This window comes from Malus sylvestris, chromosome 15, assembly GCF_916048215.2.
Source record: "Malus sylvestris chromosome 15, drMalSylv7.2, whole genome shotgun sequence".
NCBI lineage: Eukaryota > Viridiplantae > Streptophyta > Magnoliopsida > Rosales > Rosaceae > Malus > Malus sylvestris.
Genome location: NC_062274.1, coordinates 47,843,728 through 47,865,532, shown reverse-complemented (window position 1 = coordinate 47,865,532; position 21,805 = coordinate 47,843,728). Strand labels below are relative to the sequence as shown.

At 37.2% G+C, this 21,805-nt stretch overlaps 1 protein-coding gene across 1 annotated transcript; it reads right to left on the bottom strand.

Moving 5' to 3' along the window:
* Nucleotides 1-1,354: 1,354 nt before the first annotated feature.
* LOC126605518 (pentatricopeptide repeat-containing protein At1g09900-like) lies at nt 1,355-3,985 on the bottom strand. Its single transcript, XM_050272928.1, has 2 exons — nt 3,687-3,985; nt 1,355-3,423 (listed from the first exon to the last, which is right to left on the bottom strand). Exons 1-2 carry the CDS (start codon nt 3,968-3,970, stop codon nt 1,638-1,640), a joined length of 2,070 nt encoding a protein of 689 aa, XP_050128885.1. The 5' UTR covers nt 3,971-3,985; the 3' UTR covers nt 1,355-1,637.
* Nucleotides 3,986-21,805: the final 17,820 nt, after the last annotated feature.

The following is a 21,805-nucleotide window of genomic DNA, read 5'->3' as shown; positions in this document are numbered from 1 at the left end:
GCTCATGCATGCTTTCTTTGAAGTCGTTGGATTGTCAAATACCATTGATTTTGTTTAAATCTCACCAATCTAACGGCTCCAAGCATCAAACCGCATAATGTCTAAATTTGCTCCTGCTTATAATAGTTGCCAATCTAAGAAGACTCATGATTTTTCGTCATTTATGAGATTCAAGCGTAAATCCTCTCACGAAAACCACTAAACTATAGTACTCATTGGCCACCATAGAGGACTTTAAAATTTTGAAAAATAAAAGAAAAAACGTTCAAAGCGGTGGATTATGTGTAATTATTTGATGGCGACCAAATGATGCAAGAGTTTTGGAAGTTTATTGAAAGAATATCCTATGGATATTATTAATTCCATTTAAATTAGTTCCGTGGATAAGCTAGTTAGCCATCTTCTTATCATGTACATACATCTGGTCCTCTCATTTCATTCTTGGTCTGGATTGTTTCAAGATGTGTGAGTCACACGAGGGTCCTAAACCAGCCCTTTACAGTTTTCAGGCCAGCCAATCAGCCTAATCTTGTCCTTCTTTTTTTTTCCTTTTTTTTTTTTTTTTGTAACAATACACGATCCAGAGCAAACTTATACGAAACCTATTTGATTATATCCATCGTTTTGGTTTGATATATTCAGTCTTATGATCGTTGACTACAATTTGGATCACCCATGCGACGTTGTAGATGCGCACCGGCGACACTTGGTGTAGTAAGTTCACCACAAAGTGAATGCATAAAATGATACCCTCACACATCGTGTATTCGCGACATTAGCGCACATCATGTATCTGCAATGTTGCAAGGGAAGAACAGAACCCTAGTGATGATCATGCATTATCCTCTATGATAACATGGCCTGGTGCAGACAGGACCACCCAATCAGATGTCAGTGAAGATGCATACCAACTCCCTATGAGAACATGGCCTAGTGCAGATAGAAGCCACCAAGTTCAGGTATATGTCAATGAAGATGCATGCCTATTCCCTACGATAAGTGCAGAGAGGAACCACCCCAATTCGGGTAGATGTCAACGACCAGATAACCCAAGTAGTCTAGTTGACAGACCCTTTAACTTCTACGTCTGAACTTATTCCATACGAGCTACTCCAACGCCTTTTAACTTTTATGTGTGAAATAAATTAGACACGGTACAAGCTACTTAGAACCATAGTTAGTCTTCAGTATAGAACATCTCAAGCTAAAACAATCGCGAACAATTATTTTAAGAAGCAAGAGTGAGAGAATATAACAAAAAAATCGCGAACATTATGGAGCAATGACGCAATTTTTAACAGCAACTCTGTAGTTAATCAGAGAACTATCATATTGATTACTAGTTAGCATAATGTGGAAAACTTGAATAAGTATAAATATTTTAGATAGTGGAAACTACAGGACGGACAAGCATGGATTCATCGGAAGCACAAGAATCAGATCAAACAAACTGAGGACTTACATGGATATCTAACAAAATTGATTTTGGATTTCGATCCTCAAGACAAAGAAAACGAATGAATTAATATGTTTGGACACCATGAAAATCATTGTCATGGGAAATGAGGCCGACGAAATCCAAAGGCATAATTAAACAATGACCTACCATCCGAGAGTAAAAGTTGAACTGCTTACATCTACATCTTGATTGCCACCTGTTCAGCAGAGCTTTTCTTCACAACCCCTCTATAGCAGAGTTCATTCAATAACTCCAAAGCCTCTTTTGCTAACCCTTCATAAGCTATGCCTTCAATGAGAATGGTGTATGTTGCTTCAGTAGGTTGACATCCTTTAGATACCATATAAGCGAGGAAATCAATTGCACGACCAGCTTGCTTAGCCTTGCAAAGACCCAACATGATGGAGTTAAAAGTGATAGCGTTGGGCTTGATGCCCGAATCTTCCAAATCATGGACAAACTTAATTGCTTCATCAACCTTTCCTTCTCTGCTAAGCCCTCCCACGACAGAAGAATAAGTAATTACATCAGGCTTTAAACCCTTTTTGCGCATCTCATGCAAAAGTTCTAAGGCACGTTCTGTTTTCCCCACCTTTGAGAGCCCATCAATCACTGTATTGTATGTGATTAGAACAGGAGAGCAACCCTTGCTACTTAGTTGATTAAGTATCTCAACTGCGCTATCAACCTTTCCATCTTTGCACAAAGCTGTAAGCAAAGTATTGTAAGTCACAATGTCTGGATAACAGCCCCGAGAAACCATTATATCCAAATACTCAATCGCCCTATCCATCTTCTTTTCCTTGCAAAATCCGTGAAGCAATGGGTTGTAACTCAAGGAATTTGGAGTACAGCCATGCTTAGGCATCTTCTCCAAAATGTCAATTGCTCTACCCAACAAGCCCTTCCGGCACAAGAAGTTAATCAAAATATTGAAAGTAACAACACTAGGAGAACAGCCTCTGTGAACCATTTCAGCTAATAGTTTTTCAGCATCCATCCACCTGCCAGTGCTGCACATGCTACGCAAAACAATATTGTGGGTAATGACATTTGGTTGGCAATCAGATGACGGCATGTCGTTCAAGAATTTGATTGCTTCATCCAACCTTCCTTCCTTGCATATCCCGTTGATAAGAACATTATAAGTGACCACATCAGGCTTGCATCCTTTGCTCCTCATCTCATCCAAAAGCTTCATCGCCTGCTCAACCCCACTTTCCTTGCAAGTTGCTTCAATCAGGATGGTATACGTAATCACATCTGGATAACACTCCCTTTGCAGCTGTCGATCAAGAACTTCCATCGCTTGCTTCAATTTCCCACTATCACATAAAGTACGCAAGATTGTATTGTACGTAACAACATCTGGAGAAACACTCATTCGGTCCAAAACCCTCAAAGCATTATCAATCTCACCAGCCTTGCAGTAGCCACTGATCAAGACATTGTAAGTTATAACATCAAGGATAGCCCCAGATTCTTCTAGAATGTTCATAATCCGCGTCGCCTTCCTTGTCTTTCCACTCTTACAAAACCCCCTGATTAAACTCGTACACGCAATAATATCCGGCATATCACCATGATAAAGCATGTTCTCTAGAAACTTAAACCCCTCTTCTAATTCCCCATTTCTAACCAGCCTACGAAGCTGATTATTACTCTCGAATTCCTCAAAACCATTGGAAGAGTCCATTCCATTCAAACCCCCATGTGGGGTATACTCAACATTCTGCAGCCTACCATTGGAACTAAAAGTTTCGACTTTTGACACAGCAAGTACACGCTTTCGCCTATGTTTCTGGTAACCGTCCTGTATCCCACACTGAATGCCATCGGAGAGAACAAGAAACTGCGCTCTGCTGCCCACAAAGAGCCTCCGATAATCGGGAGTGGTGAGACCAACCTTACCACAGACCCTAGCTCCAAAATTACCAGTCTTTCCTGTCCTCACCCTATCAACTCTGTGAAATGAGCAAAACCCATCAGGGGTTTGGTTCACAGGTACCATCAAATCCATAACTTCACCTATTACTTGTGTATAAAACCCACAACCCAATACTCAAAAAACCATGCTTAAACGGAAATACGGCAGAGAAACTGAATATAAACACAGATATAGCAGATATGGGTTGGGTTGGATTTTTTGTGATAAACAGAAATGAATTTAGAGCAGAAGAGATGAAGCTAGAGAGAGAGAGAGACTAGCCAGAGCAGAGTGAGCTACCTTCGTTTCCAAACAGAAGGAGTATTACATAAGAGAGGGTGCAGACGGCAGAGGCTTGAAAGAAGAAAGAGTGAAGAGGCGGTGGTGGGTGACCATGCGCCGCCGTTTTGCTTATCCGTTTTCTGTCGTTCCCTTGTTGCTTCTGCAGAATGCGGGGTAACGAAGAGGGCATCGTCGTCGTCGGAAAATTGGGAGGCAAATGAGGGGGTGGGCTGGTAGCAGGGCAGGCCTAACTGGCCCTCCTGATTATGTTTTTCGGCCCAGATGAAACTCGGTCCAAACATAAAGGTGTGATCTTTCTAATGTCTTTATTTACACCCACAAAAGTATTTGGAAAATTGGTTGAATAAAATATTCTACGGCATCCTAGTGTTGAACTAACTTATCTCAAAACATAATCTATCGCTACTATTATGAAGTGAGGGGCTCAGTTTGATGAAACAAGGCTTCTACAAAAATAATTGGACTAAAATGCCGCTCAAACAAAAAAATTCACAACTGCCAAAGAGATAAAAAAAAAAAAAAAAAAAAAACATGCTACTTCACATGAGAGAGGATGAATGTGGTGTAGTTTGAAACCGCTATGAGCAGTTGCGTTTGGTTTCTCTTTCTTCCTACATGCAAAAATTGAATCGTCTTAGTCTCTCAGGTATTTTTCATTATTGTTTTTCTTCTCTTTGGTTTTTTAGTGTTTGATTTCTTTCCCAATCATGTGTTTTAACTTTTAATTTTGATTCCAGGGATCTGATTTTCACATTGTTTTGTGTGCTTTTTCCGTACGAATTTTGAAACAGATACACAGCACATTGCAGGGAGCAAAGTGGATTAATAGAAGGATTAACGACACTTTAGAACTTCCTGTTTGCATTTTCTTTAAGAAAAGGAGGAGTTCATGGTTCATCTTTTAGTGGTTTATTTGTATTCAATATTAAGAAGTTGAATCTCTAGGTTTGCTTTTCTTTTTCCAGACTCTGTTTTGTCCATGAGCAAGGACCTGGTTGTGTACAAATTTTTGTGTTTATATGGCAGCCAACTAGTAGCACATTCAGAATTCAATTGTTTTTAATGTCATTTGTTTTCTTCTATTTTGTTGTCTAGGATGTTGGAAAAGACAGAAGAAACATTCTTGCTGTTTTTTTATTTTAGGCATTGACATATGTCTTTTCCTTTTGTTCAGTTAATTTTCTGATCAATTGTTATATATTGTGTGTTTGAAAATGTTTTGTCAAATCAATATCTCTCAAACTTTATTTTTTTATACCATTTATCACAACTGTACTTTTACTTTTTTAATGAAGTGGATATTTTAAAATAAAAAAACACAGTTTTTGGCATTTATAAATGGTTTAAATGTCAAAATGGTCATGTGTTATAGTCACATAGCAAATTTAGTTCCCGTGTTTTTTATTTGGCTAATTTAGTCCTTGTGTTTGTCTATGTTAGCCAATTAAGGACATTTCATTCAATCTTTTTAAAAAAATTCATAAGAACAATTATATTATATATTATTATCATTTCTCTTTACAAAAAAAATGTAAATCAATTAGAAATAACACATGTAAGAGATAAAACTTCCAATCTGAAAAATGATTACAGTTTTGACATAGAAAAGAGAGAGGGTAATGTTAGGGAGGAGGTTAGAAAATTGGAAGAAGAATAATTTTTCTTTTAATTTTTAGTTTTATTTCACTTTTAAATATTTTAAATCAAATAAATAAGTTTATCATAATTTATAAAAAAAAATTATCGAAATTAGATGGAAATGTCCTTAATTGGCTAACGAAGAAAAACACAAGGACCAACTTGGCCAAATTGAAAGCACATGGACTAAATTTACCTAATGACTAAAACACAGGGACCATTTTAACATTTAAGCTCTTATAAATCTTTAACCCTAAAAGTCTCTTACAAGTACAAATGAAATAGAATTTTGTACGTTGCGCCGTGATTAAAAAAAATTGTGTACGTAAAAATGTGTGCAGAAAGAATAGTACTTATGTAAAGTGAAAAGGCAAACAGAACTGATTAGTATTTGCTCATCATAAATGTATGCACGGTGTTTCCCTTATTTGTATTGTCCAAGCCAAGAATAGTTTTACGTGTATGTTTACATGCACCATTACGTTCACTTTGGATCTTGAGTAGGTGTTCAACCTGTTCCTAGATTACAATAGGCAACTAGGACCCGTATGTAAGCGCTTAGCGCCAACTCCATGTGATTATAGTTCTATAATGTAATTTACACACCCAGCTTGTTAATGTAGCTACTTTCTACATGACTTGTGTGCTGCTTGCATGATTTTGATGAACATTGCAGATACTATTATTAATGGGCACTCGTATCCTTGAGATTACTAATGAAATTTTGGGTACTTTGCTTTCTTATATACGAGTAGTATGAATTTTTGAAACATTACAGGTTTTACAGCAAAGGTTCCTATTTTTTGACCCGCTCACGTTTTCTATTTTGTACCCCTCCAAGACCTAGAGGCTGAGCTCTTATGTAGACTAGGAATAATTGGCAATTGTTAACCAATACTTCCGATAATTTAAGATGTTAATTTCTTTTTTTTTGGCATAAATATTCATCATTCTAGGATGTGAATATTCTTTACTTTATGATTCACTCGTATTTATGCTTTGACACGTAGCATTGTAATAAGGGTTACTATTTTAAGAAAAACCATGGTTTTGCATGCCTTGATTCAAGTGTTCAACTGAACATTCCGGGTTAGAGTGTGTCAAATTGGTATCAAAACCTAGGTTTTCAAAATTGGTCTTATGATTACTCTGATACCAGTTTGGTAACATAGCAAAGGTCCCAGAGTTCCTTGACTTTTGCAACTATGGTTTAATGTTGTATCTTCTGTTAGTTCTAGATTTCTTCCTTGAGTCTTGCCACCTCGACGATGTTGAAACGCTGTAATGGTCGACTTGCTTGAGGTCTGAAACAACTTACTGTTCTACAATTCAATTACAGTATAGAAAATTGTACTTACTTCGTGACGACCAGAAACTTTGGAACTCATTATCCAATTTTGTTTGGTGTATTTGTTGTGGAAATTTCTGGGAAGAAATTTTCTTAAGGGGGTATATTGTTACGACGAGAAATCGACCTTTTAAGCTTGTACCATTATGTAGCTACTTTATACACCAACCTATTGTCAATCCAAGAAATTGGTTGGTATATTGTATTTATACACCAACCTATTCATGTAGCTACTTTCTACATGACTTTTGTGCTTGCATGATTTTGATAAGCATTGCAGAAATTATTAGTATTGTTTTACCTGTATCCTTGAGATTATTACTGCTTTTTTGGGTACTTTGTTTCTTACATATGAGTAGTATGAATTTTAAAAACTATACAAGTTTTACAGCTAGAGGTTACTATTTTAAGAAAAACCACGGTTTTACAAAACTTTATTTTTTGGCCACTCACGTTTTATGTTTTACTCCTATTAAGGACCTAGAGGCTGAGCTCTTGTGGAGGTGAGGAATAATTGGTAATTGGTGACTAGCACATCCAATAAGGTAGGAAGTTAATATCCTTTTGTATAATTTAATATCCATCCTTCTAAGATGGGAATATTCTTTACTTTATGTTTCCCTCGTATTTATGCTCTGACACTTTGCATTATATAATGGTTCAACCTCGCTCACATGCGCACTCTTATTTCAATTACATAAAGTTTTAATTTACTCATACTTTTCCACATCACCATCATTTTATGGTTTCGTCACATTCCAGTGTCGGCTAGCATGCCAGGTGTGCAGGTGAACATTCCGGGTTAGAGTGTGTCAATGACGCTTCTATACACAATATCTAGTCGTCAAATTCGAATCAGTATGACCCACTATCACAAGAGAGAGAGAGAGAGAGAGAGAGAGAGAGAGAGAGAGAGAGAGAGAGAGAGGAGAGATGGGGGGGAGAGAAGGCAAAACCTAAGGAGAGCTTAAGAAAATGAAGGGCTTCTTGTTGGAAGCAAAGCATAGAGTATAAGAAGATGAAGTTGCAATATTGAAGCACCAGAAGCAGAGAGAGAAAGAGAAGTTGGTTAGGGTTTTAATTTTTGCGATTTGCTTTTATTTTTAATTTTAGTGGTATTTCACAAATAGTCCTTGAATTGACCCATCTCATCTAGATAGTTCTTGAAAATATAAAACGATTAATGTAATCCTTGAATATGGGTGCCCTAAATCAATGTTGTCTTCTAGTCAATTTTTGTTAAATATTCTATTAGTGTGCTGACATGGCACATGTGTGGTCCCACGTGTCTAATTAAGTAACGCCATATGGAATAAAAATAATAATTTTCTAAACTAACTCAAATTCTAAAAATAATAACAATGAATAAAAAAGAAAAATAATTTTTTTAATTTTTGTTTAATCTGCTCATAATTTTTTAATTAAAATTCTAGTAATCCTTATCAATGAAATTTTTTTCATGATATCAATGAAAAAGCTTGAGATCTCATAGTTGTTTGAAATTTTCCCTTTAGATCCCAGCTAGAGAAGGTTGTTGTGGGATTTGGACAAGAGTAGTTGTCGTGTGCGCCAACATATAGAGAAGTTGAGGTGCTCAAGTCGTGTTGCACATATAGAAGAGTCAAGCGGGCCGCCTCTTCTCGGATCTGTAGGAGGTCAGCCTACAAGTAACGAGTTCATGGTTTCATCGTAGGTCTTTTAGCTGTGAGTTTTATCTTCGCATGAAAGAAGTAGAAGACGACATGGCGCACCTAGGGGCAAATCCATTAAGAGACCCGAGAGCACCCAGAAGCCCGGATAAGTGGTGGGAGTGCCTCCGGAAATCGCCCAAATTTAGGCTTGTGGTGGAGGAGAAGAATGCAGCGATGGGCCGGCGGCTGCAAGTTCTGCAAATGATTAACGAATGAGAAGAAAATTATTCTGTTTTCTAAAGACTTGGCCAAAACAACATCATTTTAAGCTAAGTCATTTAAAAAAAATTAAGCAAGTCTTCTTATTAACCCATGTGAGGGATACACTTTTTAATTAAAAAAAAAAGTCTATTCTCTTTCTTCCTACTCGAGATCTCCACCTAGTCTCATTTTGCATTAACTTTCCATAATTGGGTAATTCTCAATTCTAATTCTTTTTTTCCTCTAACCCCACTCAACTGATCCCCAAGCAGCCACCAGCTGCTCTACGCCTCCACTTATCTCTTCTCCATGACCACCACATTTTTCATTTCTTTCCATATCTCTCAAGAAGAATTGAATTTCCATTTCAGTTCCTATCCATAGTTCCTATCCACAGTTCTATGTCTTAACAACTATGAATTGAAGAAGAATTGAGCTATGCTAATGAAGAAAGGAAACAAAAAATGTAGAAAGAAGTCGAAGAAGAAGATGAAATGAAGAGAAAGAAACTAAATATTCTTGTGTTTATTGCTTTGTAACGGTAATGAGCTATTACATATATGTTGTTGTATATAGCATTTATTACAATTGATGACTCAACACACACACACTCTCTATCTCTCTCATTCCAGCTCACTTAACTAATTCTTAATAACTCAACTAACTTGTAACAAACTATAGCTGACATGGCATGAAGGTACATACTAAGCTATCATACATCCTCAGTCATTATCCCCTCTCAATCTCAGCTAGGGTAACCTAGTTTGAGACTGTAGCAATGTCTGAGAAATGCTGGACCATGTAATCTTTTTGTCAAGATATCTGCAGCCTGGTCCTCAGTTGGTACATATTGAACTTGTAGATATTTTCTTTGAACATTTTCCCTTACAAAGTGGAAGTATGTATCCAGATGTTTAATTTGTGTATGAAACACATGATTAGAACATAATGCTAATGCAGAAAAATCGTCACAATGCAATAATGGTGGTTCTGAAATAAACTGATGTAGATTTTTTAACAACAACCGAATCCACACTAAATCAGCTGCACAGTGTGCTAATGCCTTGTATTCTGCCTCTGTAGAGCTTCTTAACACTGAAGCTTGCTTTTTGGATTGCCAAAATATATAATTTTGTCCCATAAACACAACAAAATCAGTGACAGACCTCCTTGTATTTGGATATGCAACCTAATCAGAATATGAAAATGCAGTTATTGAACTATCTTGAGATGCAGAATATGTAGGACCACACTTCACAGTTCCTTGAACATACCTTAAGATCATCTTTACTAAACCAAAGTGTATATCAGTGGGATTAGTCATATATTGACAAGCCACATTCACAGCAAATGACAAATCTGGTCTAGTGAAGGTTAAGTATTGCAGAGCACCAACTAGACTTCTATAGGTACTTGGATCTTCCAAAACATTACCTTCAATAACTAGGAGCCAAGTGTGAGGCTTACATAGGGCTGCAGTAGGTTTGCAACCATTAATTCCAGCTTTGTTTATAAAATCTCTTGCATACTTAGACTGATTTATGAAAATATCACCATTCTCTTTATACTCAATCTGTAATCCCAAAAAATAGGACAATATTCCCATATCATTCAATTCAAATACATCTCCAAGCTCTTGAATTACTTCCTGGACTTTAGCTTTGTTGGATCCTGTGAGAATTATGTCATCCACATATAATAACAATACAATAACATCTATTCCATCATGTTCGACAAAGAGACTTATATCAGATTGAAACATTTGGAACCCTATTGCAGGCAAATACCCTATGAATTGGGCATTCCAGGCCCTTGGTGCCTGTTTTAATCCATATAGAGATTTAACTAATTTGTAGACATACTCAGGATATCTTGAATCCATAAAGCCTTATGGATGCTTCATATAAACTTCTTCCTCCCACTCACCATGCAAGAATGCATTCTGGACATCAAGCTGTCTTAATTCCCCTTTAAACTAAGTTGCAATAGATATAATCAACCTGATAGTGGTGTGTCTCACAACAAGACTAAATTTTTCAAAGTAATCCAAGCCATGTTCTTGATTATATCCTTGTGCCACTAACCTAGCTTTATATCTTGAAATGGAACCATCAGGATTCTTTTTTCAACTTGTACACCCATTTACTTTAAATGATAGCTTATGTGTAGAGGAAAAATTACCTCTATTTGTGCAAGATTAAGGATAAGTAACATCAAAGCTGTGTTTGGAGGAGATGAGTGAGTTGTTTTATTAGATTGTGATGATGTTGTTGATTAACTGTTGTTGCTTGACCTAATTGCACTTCCATTTGATTCAATGTAGCTGCACTTGCTAAATTTATAGGACTTATATTCACATAATCATGAACTACATTTCCGTCTACTGAATTACCAGAATTATACTGCACTAGAAGTGTTACAATGATTGGAGTAGTTAGAGAATTCCCTATTTAAGATTCACCTTGAGATTGAGTCTTGGTTTCACAAACTTTAAACTTGTACGGAAATAAACTCTCATCATATATAACATGTTTGGATATAACTAATTTCTGAGACGGCACATGGTAACATAGAACCCCCATATAACTCTCTGCATAACCAACAAAAATACATTGAATAGCCCTTGGCTGCAACTTGTTTTCATTATATTGTCTAATATATCTTGACATTTTGCAACTGAGGATTAGTACCAAAAACCAACTGATAATGTGATTTATTCCTAAAGTTTTACTTGGCTTTCTATTTATTAGAAACACAGAGTGTGCACAAGCATGAAACCACAAATTATGAGGAAATGAGCAGTAGTCATTAAAGTGATTGCAGTCTCTATGATTTGTCTATGCTTCCTCGCAGCCATCAGGGAGTGTATCGACATGAAATCTTATGAATTACACTTTTAAGTTTCAAAAAATCATCAAATTGTTTACTCATGAACTCTCCACCTCCATCAATTTGCAAGCATTTTATTCCCACATTAAACTGATTAAGAACAAAATTGAAATTTTTTCGAAACACACCAAAGACTTCTGATTTATTTATCAAAGGAAATATCTAACACACCCCGATCCCGATATCCCTAAATACCATGATAGACACATGATGGCCGACATCCGGGGGTGACGAAGCCATTTTAAACATGTATACAAATAAAATACTTAATTAGAAAGAAACATGCCAGTGCGAAAACATGTTCAGAACATACAACTAATCAAGAAGGATGTGAAAGAATTATTATAAAATGATACGAAAAAAGGAATGGGTCCTACACAGAGAATACTCAAAGATACTTATGTAGAGCTATCCTGACGTCGAGATCAAATGCCTCGATTCTAACTCCTGAAGGGGGTCCCAAAACAAAAGGTGAGTAGACCAAAGTTTATAATACTAATACTAATAATAAGAAAACCATTTTCTTTCTAAACATACTAACCCCCTGTTTTGAAAACACATATAGTACTACATAGTAAGTTTTCTGAAAACTCTAACTTGCCATGAAAAACATTCGTAAAACATGTGCGTGTAAACCTGAGCTCAATAATGGTAATATAGCCACTCGAAGGCAAATTCGTAAAACATCCGTAAATCACATCAATGATGTACTCAACTAAGGGTATCATAGTAGTCCAAAGGCGGTACATGTCCATCACCTAAAGGTTAAGTTGTACGACACTAGGTTACTCCCGTGAAAACACATCGACACTAGCCATGGCTAGTGAAGCTGTCCGACACTGGTTTCGCTAGTGAAGATGGGGGTATGTCATAAATATCATCAACTGTGTCCTATGGCCATAGACGTCTATATAAATGTGTTGTGTGTATGTGATGCATGATAACCCACTAGATAAGCATCAAAAACATATCTCAAAAATCTCATATCAAATCCGGAGCTCAAAAACTCAAAGCCTCATCTCATAAATCCATGATAATTCATATTCGTAAATCCATATAATTTCATATATGAAAATACAATAATTCATATCCTTTTGTAAAACGTAAATTCGATAAATCATAAATATTTGTAAAAGCAATTTAAATAGGGATGTGTTATCCACACATTCATAATTTCTCCATAAACCATAAGTATAGAAGTTCGTAAAACATAATATAAAACATACTCAATTAGTGAAATATGAAATGCATGCAAGCCTAATATTTTATAAAAACATGCAATTTGAGAAGGGGTGTACTCACAGTATTCCATTGCCAGGGAGCCGCTCAAACTAGGGAGGACGGAGTCACTTCCAATCAACGCAATTATACACCAATAGAGGCCATTTAATAAAACTCTACTAAAACGATATAATTTGGAAAAACGGACATCGGATTCAGATTCGAATTCGGCATGTCAAAAAACCTAAGGAGGGACCTTGGGTTCCCCCACGTGCCGCCATAGGGTGGCGGCCCAGGAGGGTACATGCCGAGATAGGTCACCAGAAAAGTCACCGGCACTGCCACGGAGGCACTTGTGCACCACGCGCCGCAAGTACAAGCATACTCGCCTTCCTCGTGAGGCCAAGGATTGCAAATTTTCTTCCCAACTTTCAGAGCCAATTTCTAGTTCGATACTTAACCAAATTCAATGACTCGAAAGCCAAAGTAAAGTTAAGAATGTAGGGAACAAGACTATAATAATGGCCCGAGTTAGCCGGGAAAATGGTCTGAAAGTGGCCGAATGACCACGTTTTTAAATTCCAGAAAAATGCATCGTGCTCCCTCCTAAGATTTATCTGCATCCACACACGTGATTAACTCATAAACTACCCTAATCCAATACTAAACATGATCTACGGGGTCCCAGGGGTATACCTTGATCAAAGATTCAAAAAGTTGTTAGGTTCAAATAGTAGATAAAGGAACACAACAACTAAAAGATGGTCTCAACAAACTGATTCATATAGAGAGATCAAATGACAGGATTAGTTTTAAATAAAACTAGAGAGCTGATTTTCAACTTAGTTCCATATTAATAAATCAAAACGCTACGATAATAATAATTAAAGCCATGTCAATCGTCTCAAAGCCTTATACAATTTAGGGGTGGGCAACAACCAGACCAAAATTAGAGGGATATGACCGAACTAATTTGGAAATAAAACAGGGTGGGAGATGCAAACCCGATTGGTGTCCGGATCAAGGCATCGGTATCATTTAAATTGAGAGTTGCAACCTACAAAAACATATTCTTTGGTACGAGGTTCCAGTTTGTCAGTGGTATAAGCACCTAAGTGCGAGTCACACACAAATGTACGAAGGGAGGACAAATTGGGATGACGACCAAACAACCGAAAATAGGGACTAGACCAACCTAACACCGAGGAGGGGAGAAGATTAATTATAAAGACAATGGTAAGAGCGATTTCAACCCAAAGGGAGGGTGCGAGATTGGCAGTGTTTAGAAGGGGAGAAGTGACAGTGGAGATGTGTTGGTGTTTGTGTTCGGTTAGATCATTTTGTTCGGGAGTGTAGGACATGAGACACGGTGAACAATCCCAATGTTATACAAAAAGTTTTAAAGGAACTATTGATGTATTTTGTACCACCATCCATTTGTAAAAATCTAATCGATGAATTAAATATATTACATGCCATATTATATAGGGATTCCAAGTGCATGTAAACTTCCAATTTGGCCCACATATGGAAAATCCAAGAGTAAATGCTATAATGATCTGTAAATAAGACACAATAATGAAAACTGGAAATAGACGGAGTAGAGGACATCCAAATATCAGAATGAATCAAATAAAATGAAAGCAGTGCAACACTTTATTGGAATAAAAAGGTAATTTGTGCAATATAGAGAGTGCACATGGCTTACAAAACACCTTATTTAATTGAGACCTAGAACCTAAAGACGACTTAGATAAAGACAGATGACCAAGACCAAGGCGGGAGTGCCACAAGGAGGAAGAGACAACATGGAAAGCAGACAGACGGGATGGAGACACGGGATAAAGATGACCTTCACAACAACCTTGAAACAACAAAGAACTAGTGTAAAAGTCAGAGGTCACTTGACCAAAATGATGAATAGTAACTACAACAGAATTATCTTTAGTAAACTGAGAATGAGAGAAGATTTTCTTTAAGAGAAGAAACATATAAGACATTATTTAACTTGAACTAATGAGAACCTAAAGTAATAGAAAAAGACCCAGTGTGAGTGATAGGAAGAGAACCCTCGCCACCAACGAGAACATATTTGTTACCATTGTAGGAAAATGGGTCATTGAGAGCAGCTTCATTGTTGATCATGTGGTGAGTGGCGCCCATATCAAAGTACCAGGTAGGGTTATTAGCAACACCAGGGGAAGGCATGGTAGCCCGCAGAAGGACGAGCGGGGCAATGCAGGGAAGCAGAGATGTGATGGCCAGGAGATTTGCAAAAATTACACCACAAATCAAGATGTGCATTGAGAATACCAGATTCCCCATTGGTTAGTCAGCCAACCATCGCGACCACCACCACAACCTCCACAACAACTGCCTCGACCTCAGCCACATGGACACTGATTGAAACCATCGTGCCTTTGGTTCATGTGACGTGGTTGTTGCTGCAGCTGCAGAGCAGCCGCAGGTGATCAGGGTCGAGGGCTTGAAAGGCAACAGATTGCTATTGTCGTGGGGAAAGTGAGGCTCACTACTGCTGTCCACGTTGCATCCTTTGGGCCCTGGGCTGTTGGGCCTGAACTAGAGCCATGCTACTTGGAACAGTAGCTAGAAGAGCATGGGTCGCTGGCTCTACTTTTGTTTAGGCCTTAAATATCATGAGGCGAGAACACAAGTCGGGGAAGTCTGGCAAATAATGAGAATTAGTTACAGCAGCGACAAATATTGAGTAATCTGGACCAAGACCTTTAAAGACAAAGCTCACCAAATCATTATTAGAGACAGATTGATTAATAGTAGGAAGAGAGTCAGGGAGAAACTTAGCATGTTGAAGGTAGTCTGATATGGAATGGGAGCCCTTCATAAGTGATTGCAGTTGAAACCAGAGATTGATGGCATTAACAAGCAAAGCCTAAGAAAAATATGCATGGATACATTTACAGATGACCTAAGAGGAGTTTTTACCAATAGTGAGTGACAAAATAGGCTCAAAAAGGTTGGAAGCCAAATAGCTAACAACCGTTTGATCAGTTTGAAACCACGTAGCGAAAGTCGGATTTGGTGCAGTAGGCTCAGTGTCAGAGAAAAAAAGAGTGGCGGCAAGGGCCAAATTAGTGATATCCACGTAGCCAAATAAATTGTAACCAAGAAGAAACGACTTCATCTGACCAAACCAAATGAGGTAGTTGGGATTGGTTAGTTTCAAAAAGTGAGAAACATTAGGACTGGAGTGAAAGGGTCGAATGCTGGAAGAGGAGGAAGAAGCTTGAGTGGCCATAAGTGAAAGAAAGATGAGGGTTTATAACTAAAAGGGGAAATTTTTGGAAAAAAATAACTTGGGGGAGGGCTAGGGTTTGAGAAAGAAGGAGAATGGTAGGGTTTGACCAGGAAAGGGAAACCTAAACGAGTGATACCATGTAGAATTGTAATTGTATTGCTTATATTGATCTCACAAAAATAAAAATATATATAAGTTAAGTGACTTGGAGTACAAGTAAACCTAGACCTATAGGGATTTATAGAACCTAACCCATGAGAATCTTAATTAGATTCTCCTACACTAACAATTTTTTGTAGTTGACTTCGCATTAGGCTTGTTCCTTAAATCCATCTAGAGGAGCTCGTCCTCATCAGGTCATCGAGTAGGGAGAGACCTCAAGTTGAGAGGAGATTATGGTGCATGGTGGTCGGAGTAGGGAGAGAGACCTCGAGTTAAGAGAGAAAAGTGAGAGATGGAAACGGAGGAGGTAGCTCGATCGAGTTAGGAGAGAGAGAAAGGGATGAAATCACTGCAATGTGAGTCGCTAAGACTCAAAGAATGTGTAAATCTTGGATGAGAATCAAACGGTGGAGATTTATTCTCACTTAAGTAAGATTAAGTCAACGGATGTCACAATCCGTCCTGTCCTGTTGTGTCTTTAAATATTTGAACCCACCTCATATCCGTTTCAAACTGCTTGAATCTGCCTCAACCAGCAGATTCAGGACCCGTTTGCTTAACCTTGATGTAACTTTAGGGTGCGTTTGGTACGTGGGATGTGACGGAACAGAATGGGACGGATGCGTTTCGTCCTATGTTTAGTGCGCTAAAATTATGTGGAACGCGTGTCCCACGAAACGAAAATGGGTTAAATTTTGGTTCTCCTTCCCCCATTGGAACGGGTTTTTCCATCCCGTGAAACAAAAAAATCATAAAATTTAAGACAAAAATACCCCTTAGCTTTTTATTTACACCTAAATCATACAACAAACCCTATTATTCCTCTTCCTCTTCTTTTCCGCAAGTTCTACATCTTCCTCTTCTCTACCGCAAGTTCTATCATCTTCCTCTTCTTTGCCGCTGAAGTTCTTCATCCCTGCATCTCCCCTTCGCAACCTTCCTCCTCATCCTCTTCTGTGTGCCTCTTCGTAAACTTCTCTGCATCTCTGTTCCAAGTTCGATCCGCATTCAGAGGTATCTCTCTATCTGGATTCATTTTTTCAGTTCAAGTTTCGATTTTTATATGCTGAAATCTACAAATCTGATGTCTTTGGGTTTTGTTGGTTTGAATTATGTTTTGGATTTTCCTCTGTTGGATTGGGTTCTGTTGAATTTTTTTCTAACACACCCCATCCCGAAGGAGGGCATGCTGGTTACGTCACTCTCACGTGACGGCCAGCATGCCCTCCTTCGGGACGGGGTGTGTAGAGGTGGTTCCGACATGCCAGTTGTACAGACCATTAGAGGGGTTCCGACTGGTAGGTGACTTTAGATTATGTGCACAGATGATTGATGAGAGAAGCACTAGAGCGTATTATTTCACCATCTTAGTCGTACAGACTACTATAGGTAGTTCTGACTTATGTGCAGTGTAGTGCCGTACAAGTCACAGTTGGTGACTCCGGTAGGGCCGTACAGGTCACAGTTGGTGACTCCGGCTGGATGAGATATTGAGCTGTAGAATCAGCCGTACAGGACCACTATAGGGTCTCCGGTTGATTTATTATTTCACCTGATTTATATTGATGTATTCATATTATATTTTGGCATATGGCATGGCATGGCATATTCTTTCTGAAAAGCGTTGAAGGATTGTGATTTGAGCTTTTGATGATATATATATGTTTATATACCTTTTTTCTGGGAAAGTATACAGGTTTTATGGCGAGGGGTTAGAAATATTTTAAATGAAATGTTTTCAAAAAACTTTGTTTTACTGACCCACTCAATTTTGTTTTGCGCCCCTCCAGGTTCTAGATAGCAGAGCTTTGGTGGCCACGAGGAATCCAACGATGTTCTGACAGAATTCACAAAAGTAGGACTCACCCTCGGGTGTTTCATCTTAGTAATTGTATTTTTTAAAGCTTCCGAACTGTGTAAATGGTTACGTCACTCTCACGTGACAGCCAGCATGCCCTCCTTCGGGACGGGGTGTGTCATTTTCAGTGTTCAAGTTTCGATTTTTATGTGCTAAAATCTACAAATCTGATGTCTTTGGGTTCTGTTGGATTGGATTCTATTGGATCGATCATGAGTAGCTGAATAAGTGTGTATAGATATAAATGCTTAAGGAGGAAATAGAAGGAAAAATAAAAATTTAGGTTTGTGAAATTGTTAAGTTGGGGTTGGAAACGTGTCATGCAGTACAATTATGAAACTTTAGGTTTGTGAAATTGTTAATTTTTTAATCATTACATTTATGTGGGGATTTCAGCTCTAATGTATTAGAAATTTTCTGTTGTGGATATGAATTTTCAATGGGCTATTTGAGTGGGATTAATAAATTCATAACCTATTAAGTTATGGGTAAATTAGGGTTAATTCATTTAATTGTGAGATCTGCTAGTTAATGGTGTGAAGTACTAGTTACTACAGTTGTATTTGTTTGTAGTGATTTGGGTCCAACAAAGTTGACATTTAAACTTAAATCTTGAATGGGAGGTGTCAAACTGTTTTTATAGTGCCAGTTTTGTATCGCTTTAATGATGTTGGGCATAGCAGTAGTCAAGTGCTCTTCACAACCTTGAATCATGGGATGTGTTCATTACAGTTGCCTGAAGTTGGAATGATTCATAGTTTTGTTTGCAGTTTGAGATTTGTATATCTCAATGGCTGAAAATTGAATTAGAATGTGAGAAAGATCAAAAATGACTTGTAGAGAGGTGATGAATTCATTGTGCATCTTTTCCTTATCAACAATGAATTTGTTAATGTTCTCTGTTTAAGGTAGATAGTGTTGCCTGTTAAGCATTCATGATTCTACCCTTGTCTCTGTGTGTCTTGTATAATCGATGCATGTAGGGTGACCATGTGGTTTAATGTCTTATTTATGAGATATATTGCTTTTCTTTCATTTGTGACTTGATTAAGTAACTTGGGGATGCATATTTCTCTGTGCATCTCCACTTCCTGGAGCCTTAGCATTAAGTTGTTCTGTTTTAAAGCATGTTTGCTTATGGCAGGAAAGTTGGAGAAGGCCCAAGGGTATTGATTCACGTGTCAGGCGAAAGTTCAAGGGATGTGCATTGATACCCAACATTGGTTATGCGTCAGAATTTTGGGAGAAATTTTATTCAGGATGCTACTTTTGTTTTCGATTTGGTACTGTTGAATTTTATTCAAAATTTTACTAATCTAGTCATCTTAGACGACATGAAGTTCTACCAATTTGTTTGATTTTGCCATTTTACTGCAGTTCCTTGAGTAAATTTTCAGTTTTTATTACTTGTTTTCACTTTTACTATCTAGTGTCGCTTTTGAAGCAGCATATTCTGCCAAACGAAATGAATCCAATCGAATTATCTATGTTTTCCATTGCTGTATCCGTGATTTATGCTATAATTTGGAACATGATTAACTTGGTTGTTCACCTCTCTTGGGACTGCCTTTCTAGGAAGCAATTATGCGCATGAATGCTTCTACTATAACTGTAGAAATGCTTATCTCAATATAAGGTTAGTTCATGGGAGAAAAACAAATAATGAATAAGTATATATGTGTTCAAATATGAAAAAGTTAAAAAAATAAATAAAAATAAAAAATAAAAAATAAATGTCCCATCCCGTACCACACATAAATGTTGTACCAAACAATAGACGAAACATGAATAATTTTGTCATTTACCTTTTGGTTCTGTTCCGTCCATGCACTTACCAAACGCAGAACGGAACAACAATCTCGTTCCGTTCTGTGAATACCAAACATAACATGTAACATTTGTTCCTCCCCGTCCCTTTCCGTCCCGTCCCGTTCCGTACCAAACGGTACCTTATTCTTAGCGCGTGCGTAAACAAGATTAAGGCTTAATAATTTGAATAGTTGTCAGCTTTCTTTCAAAGTTTAGGTACGCCGTAATTCAACCAACAAACAAAACATGATAAGACCAACAGCAGATTACAATTTGCACCGCTCAAATACCTTTGTCCTTTTCACAATATTTTACTATCAGAATTCTGGACCGATACGTGTCCACGACAAGTGGGTGGGGCCCCCCAGTCTCATTCGTCCCTTTAATACGTTTTGTTTACAATCTTTATTCCGGATGCTTCGAAACACGAATAGAATAATACAGCATCATTAGTTTAATCGTGAGGTCTAGAAGGTGGGTACGTGTCCGCTATCGATTTGCCCACGCATGCATGTTATTAAATCATTTTTCGTGTGGTCGTAGGTGATGTGGTAGGGACTTGGATTGTCTGCCATCCCATTTCATACCCTTCTCTTACCATTTTATATAAGACAAAAAGTAATGGGAATATAAAATATTAATGTGGCTTAACCGTGACCGCAAAAATAAAAAAATATAAAAGGGGTATGAGGAGGGTATGAGATAAGGAGAACAGACAATCCAAGTCTAGATGCTATTGCTGTCCCAACGTGTATCTAGTCTCGAGACTCCGCACACTAGTCGGCTTGCCTCACCATCGACCGTGTGGGGTTTTTTTTTTTTTGTTTTTGAAATTTAACAAAATAATAGGATATACATATTTGAACCCAAAAAAAAAAAAATTGATATACATTAAATTTTTATTTAGAATATAAGAGGAGATCGCTTGTATTTTTTCTCCCACAAGCCTGTTTTCACAGTTTAGGTAGCTTTTATTTTGCACTCTGCTACTACGGGAATTGATTTTGCTTGATTTTCCTCTGGCTACTAAGATGTTTCAATTCATCAGATTGTCTATTTGCCTACCCATGTATTAAGCAACAGTTCGAAAGGTTAGCTTATTCGGGAATAATATCAATTGGGGGTTATTACTCATTTTTGTACTTGCTATTTTATTTTTCAATTATTTCTTTAATTAAAATAAAAAAGAATAGATAGTAGGAATTCTCTTATCCCTTTCGGAAGTTTATCATCTCATAATTATTTATGGTTGTTTATATCTCTAACATGATCACTTGATAAAATGTGGAGGAAAGTAGGACAAATAGTCGATACTACTGGAAGGATTCCTCTTTGGATAATAGGTACTATAGCTGGTTTTCTTGTGATTGGTTTAATCGTTATTTTCTTTTATGGTTCCTATTCCGGATTAGGTTCATCCCTCTAATAAACTGAGTTGTAGACATGAAAGCATAATCTTGAATTAGACCAGGAAAGAGGGATAAGTCCCGTTGATTCTTAATAATCATAATATTTTTCTTATAGGTTTATTTTATCATAACCCTTTTTTAGATTTGTTACGTAACATAGTGGTAGTGGACAAATAAATAGTCACTTTATTGAGCAATATAGACCTTTTTGAAACTAAATGTCATAATGATATTTCAAACGACTCACAAATGCTCAAGATGGAGCAATTTTCGGAACATCATCATGTACTGTTACGGTTTTACTTAAGGTGTTATTACTGACACTTCAAAAATTATATTGTACACTCCGTATGAATGTGTTTGTTTTCCAAGTATAGAAAACATAAAGTGCACTATCAAATTTTTAGAGTAACTCTATAAACTATAACATATATATTTGGTTTCTATACTATGATACTCTATAAGTGAGACATGTCATTCATGTCTTCCACACATATTAAAATATGTAGAATTGTACGTTTTACATGACAAGTGTTCTTGTTACATGTAAAAAATTCTTGTCTTGTTTTTACTTCTTTCTCCCCCCATAATGTCTCAAATATAAAATTAAAAC

Excerpts from the sequence above, each read along its gene's own strand:
- LOC126605518 (XM_050272928.1), bottom strand. The coding sequence starts at position 3,970 with ATGTTTGGACCGAGTTTCATCTGGGCCGAAAAACATAATCAGGAGGGC. Across the intron at positions 3,424-3,686 it reads CCTTCTGTTTGGAAACGAAG|AGTTGATAGGGTGAGGACAG; the intron begins GTAGCTCACTCT and ends CTCATTTCACAG.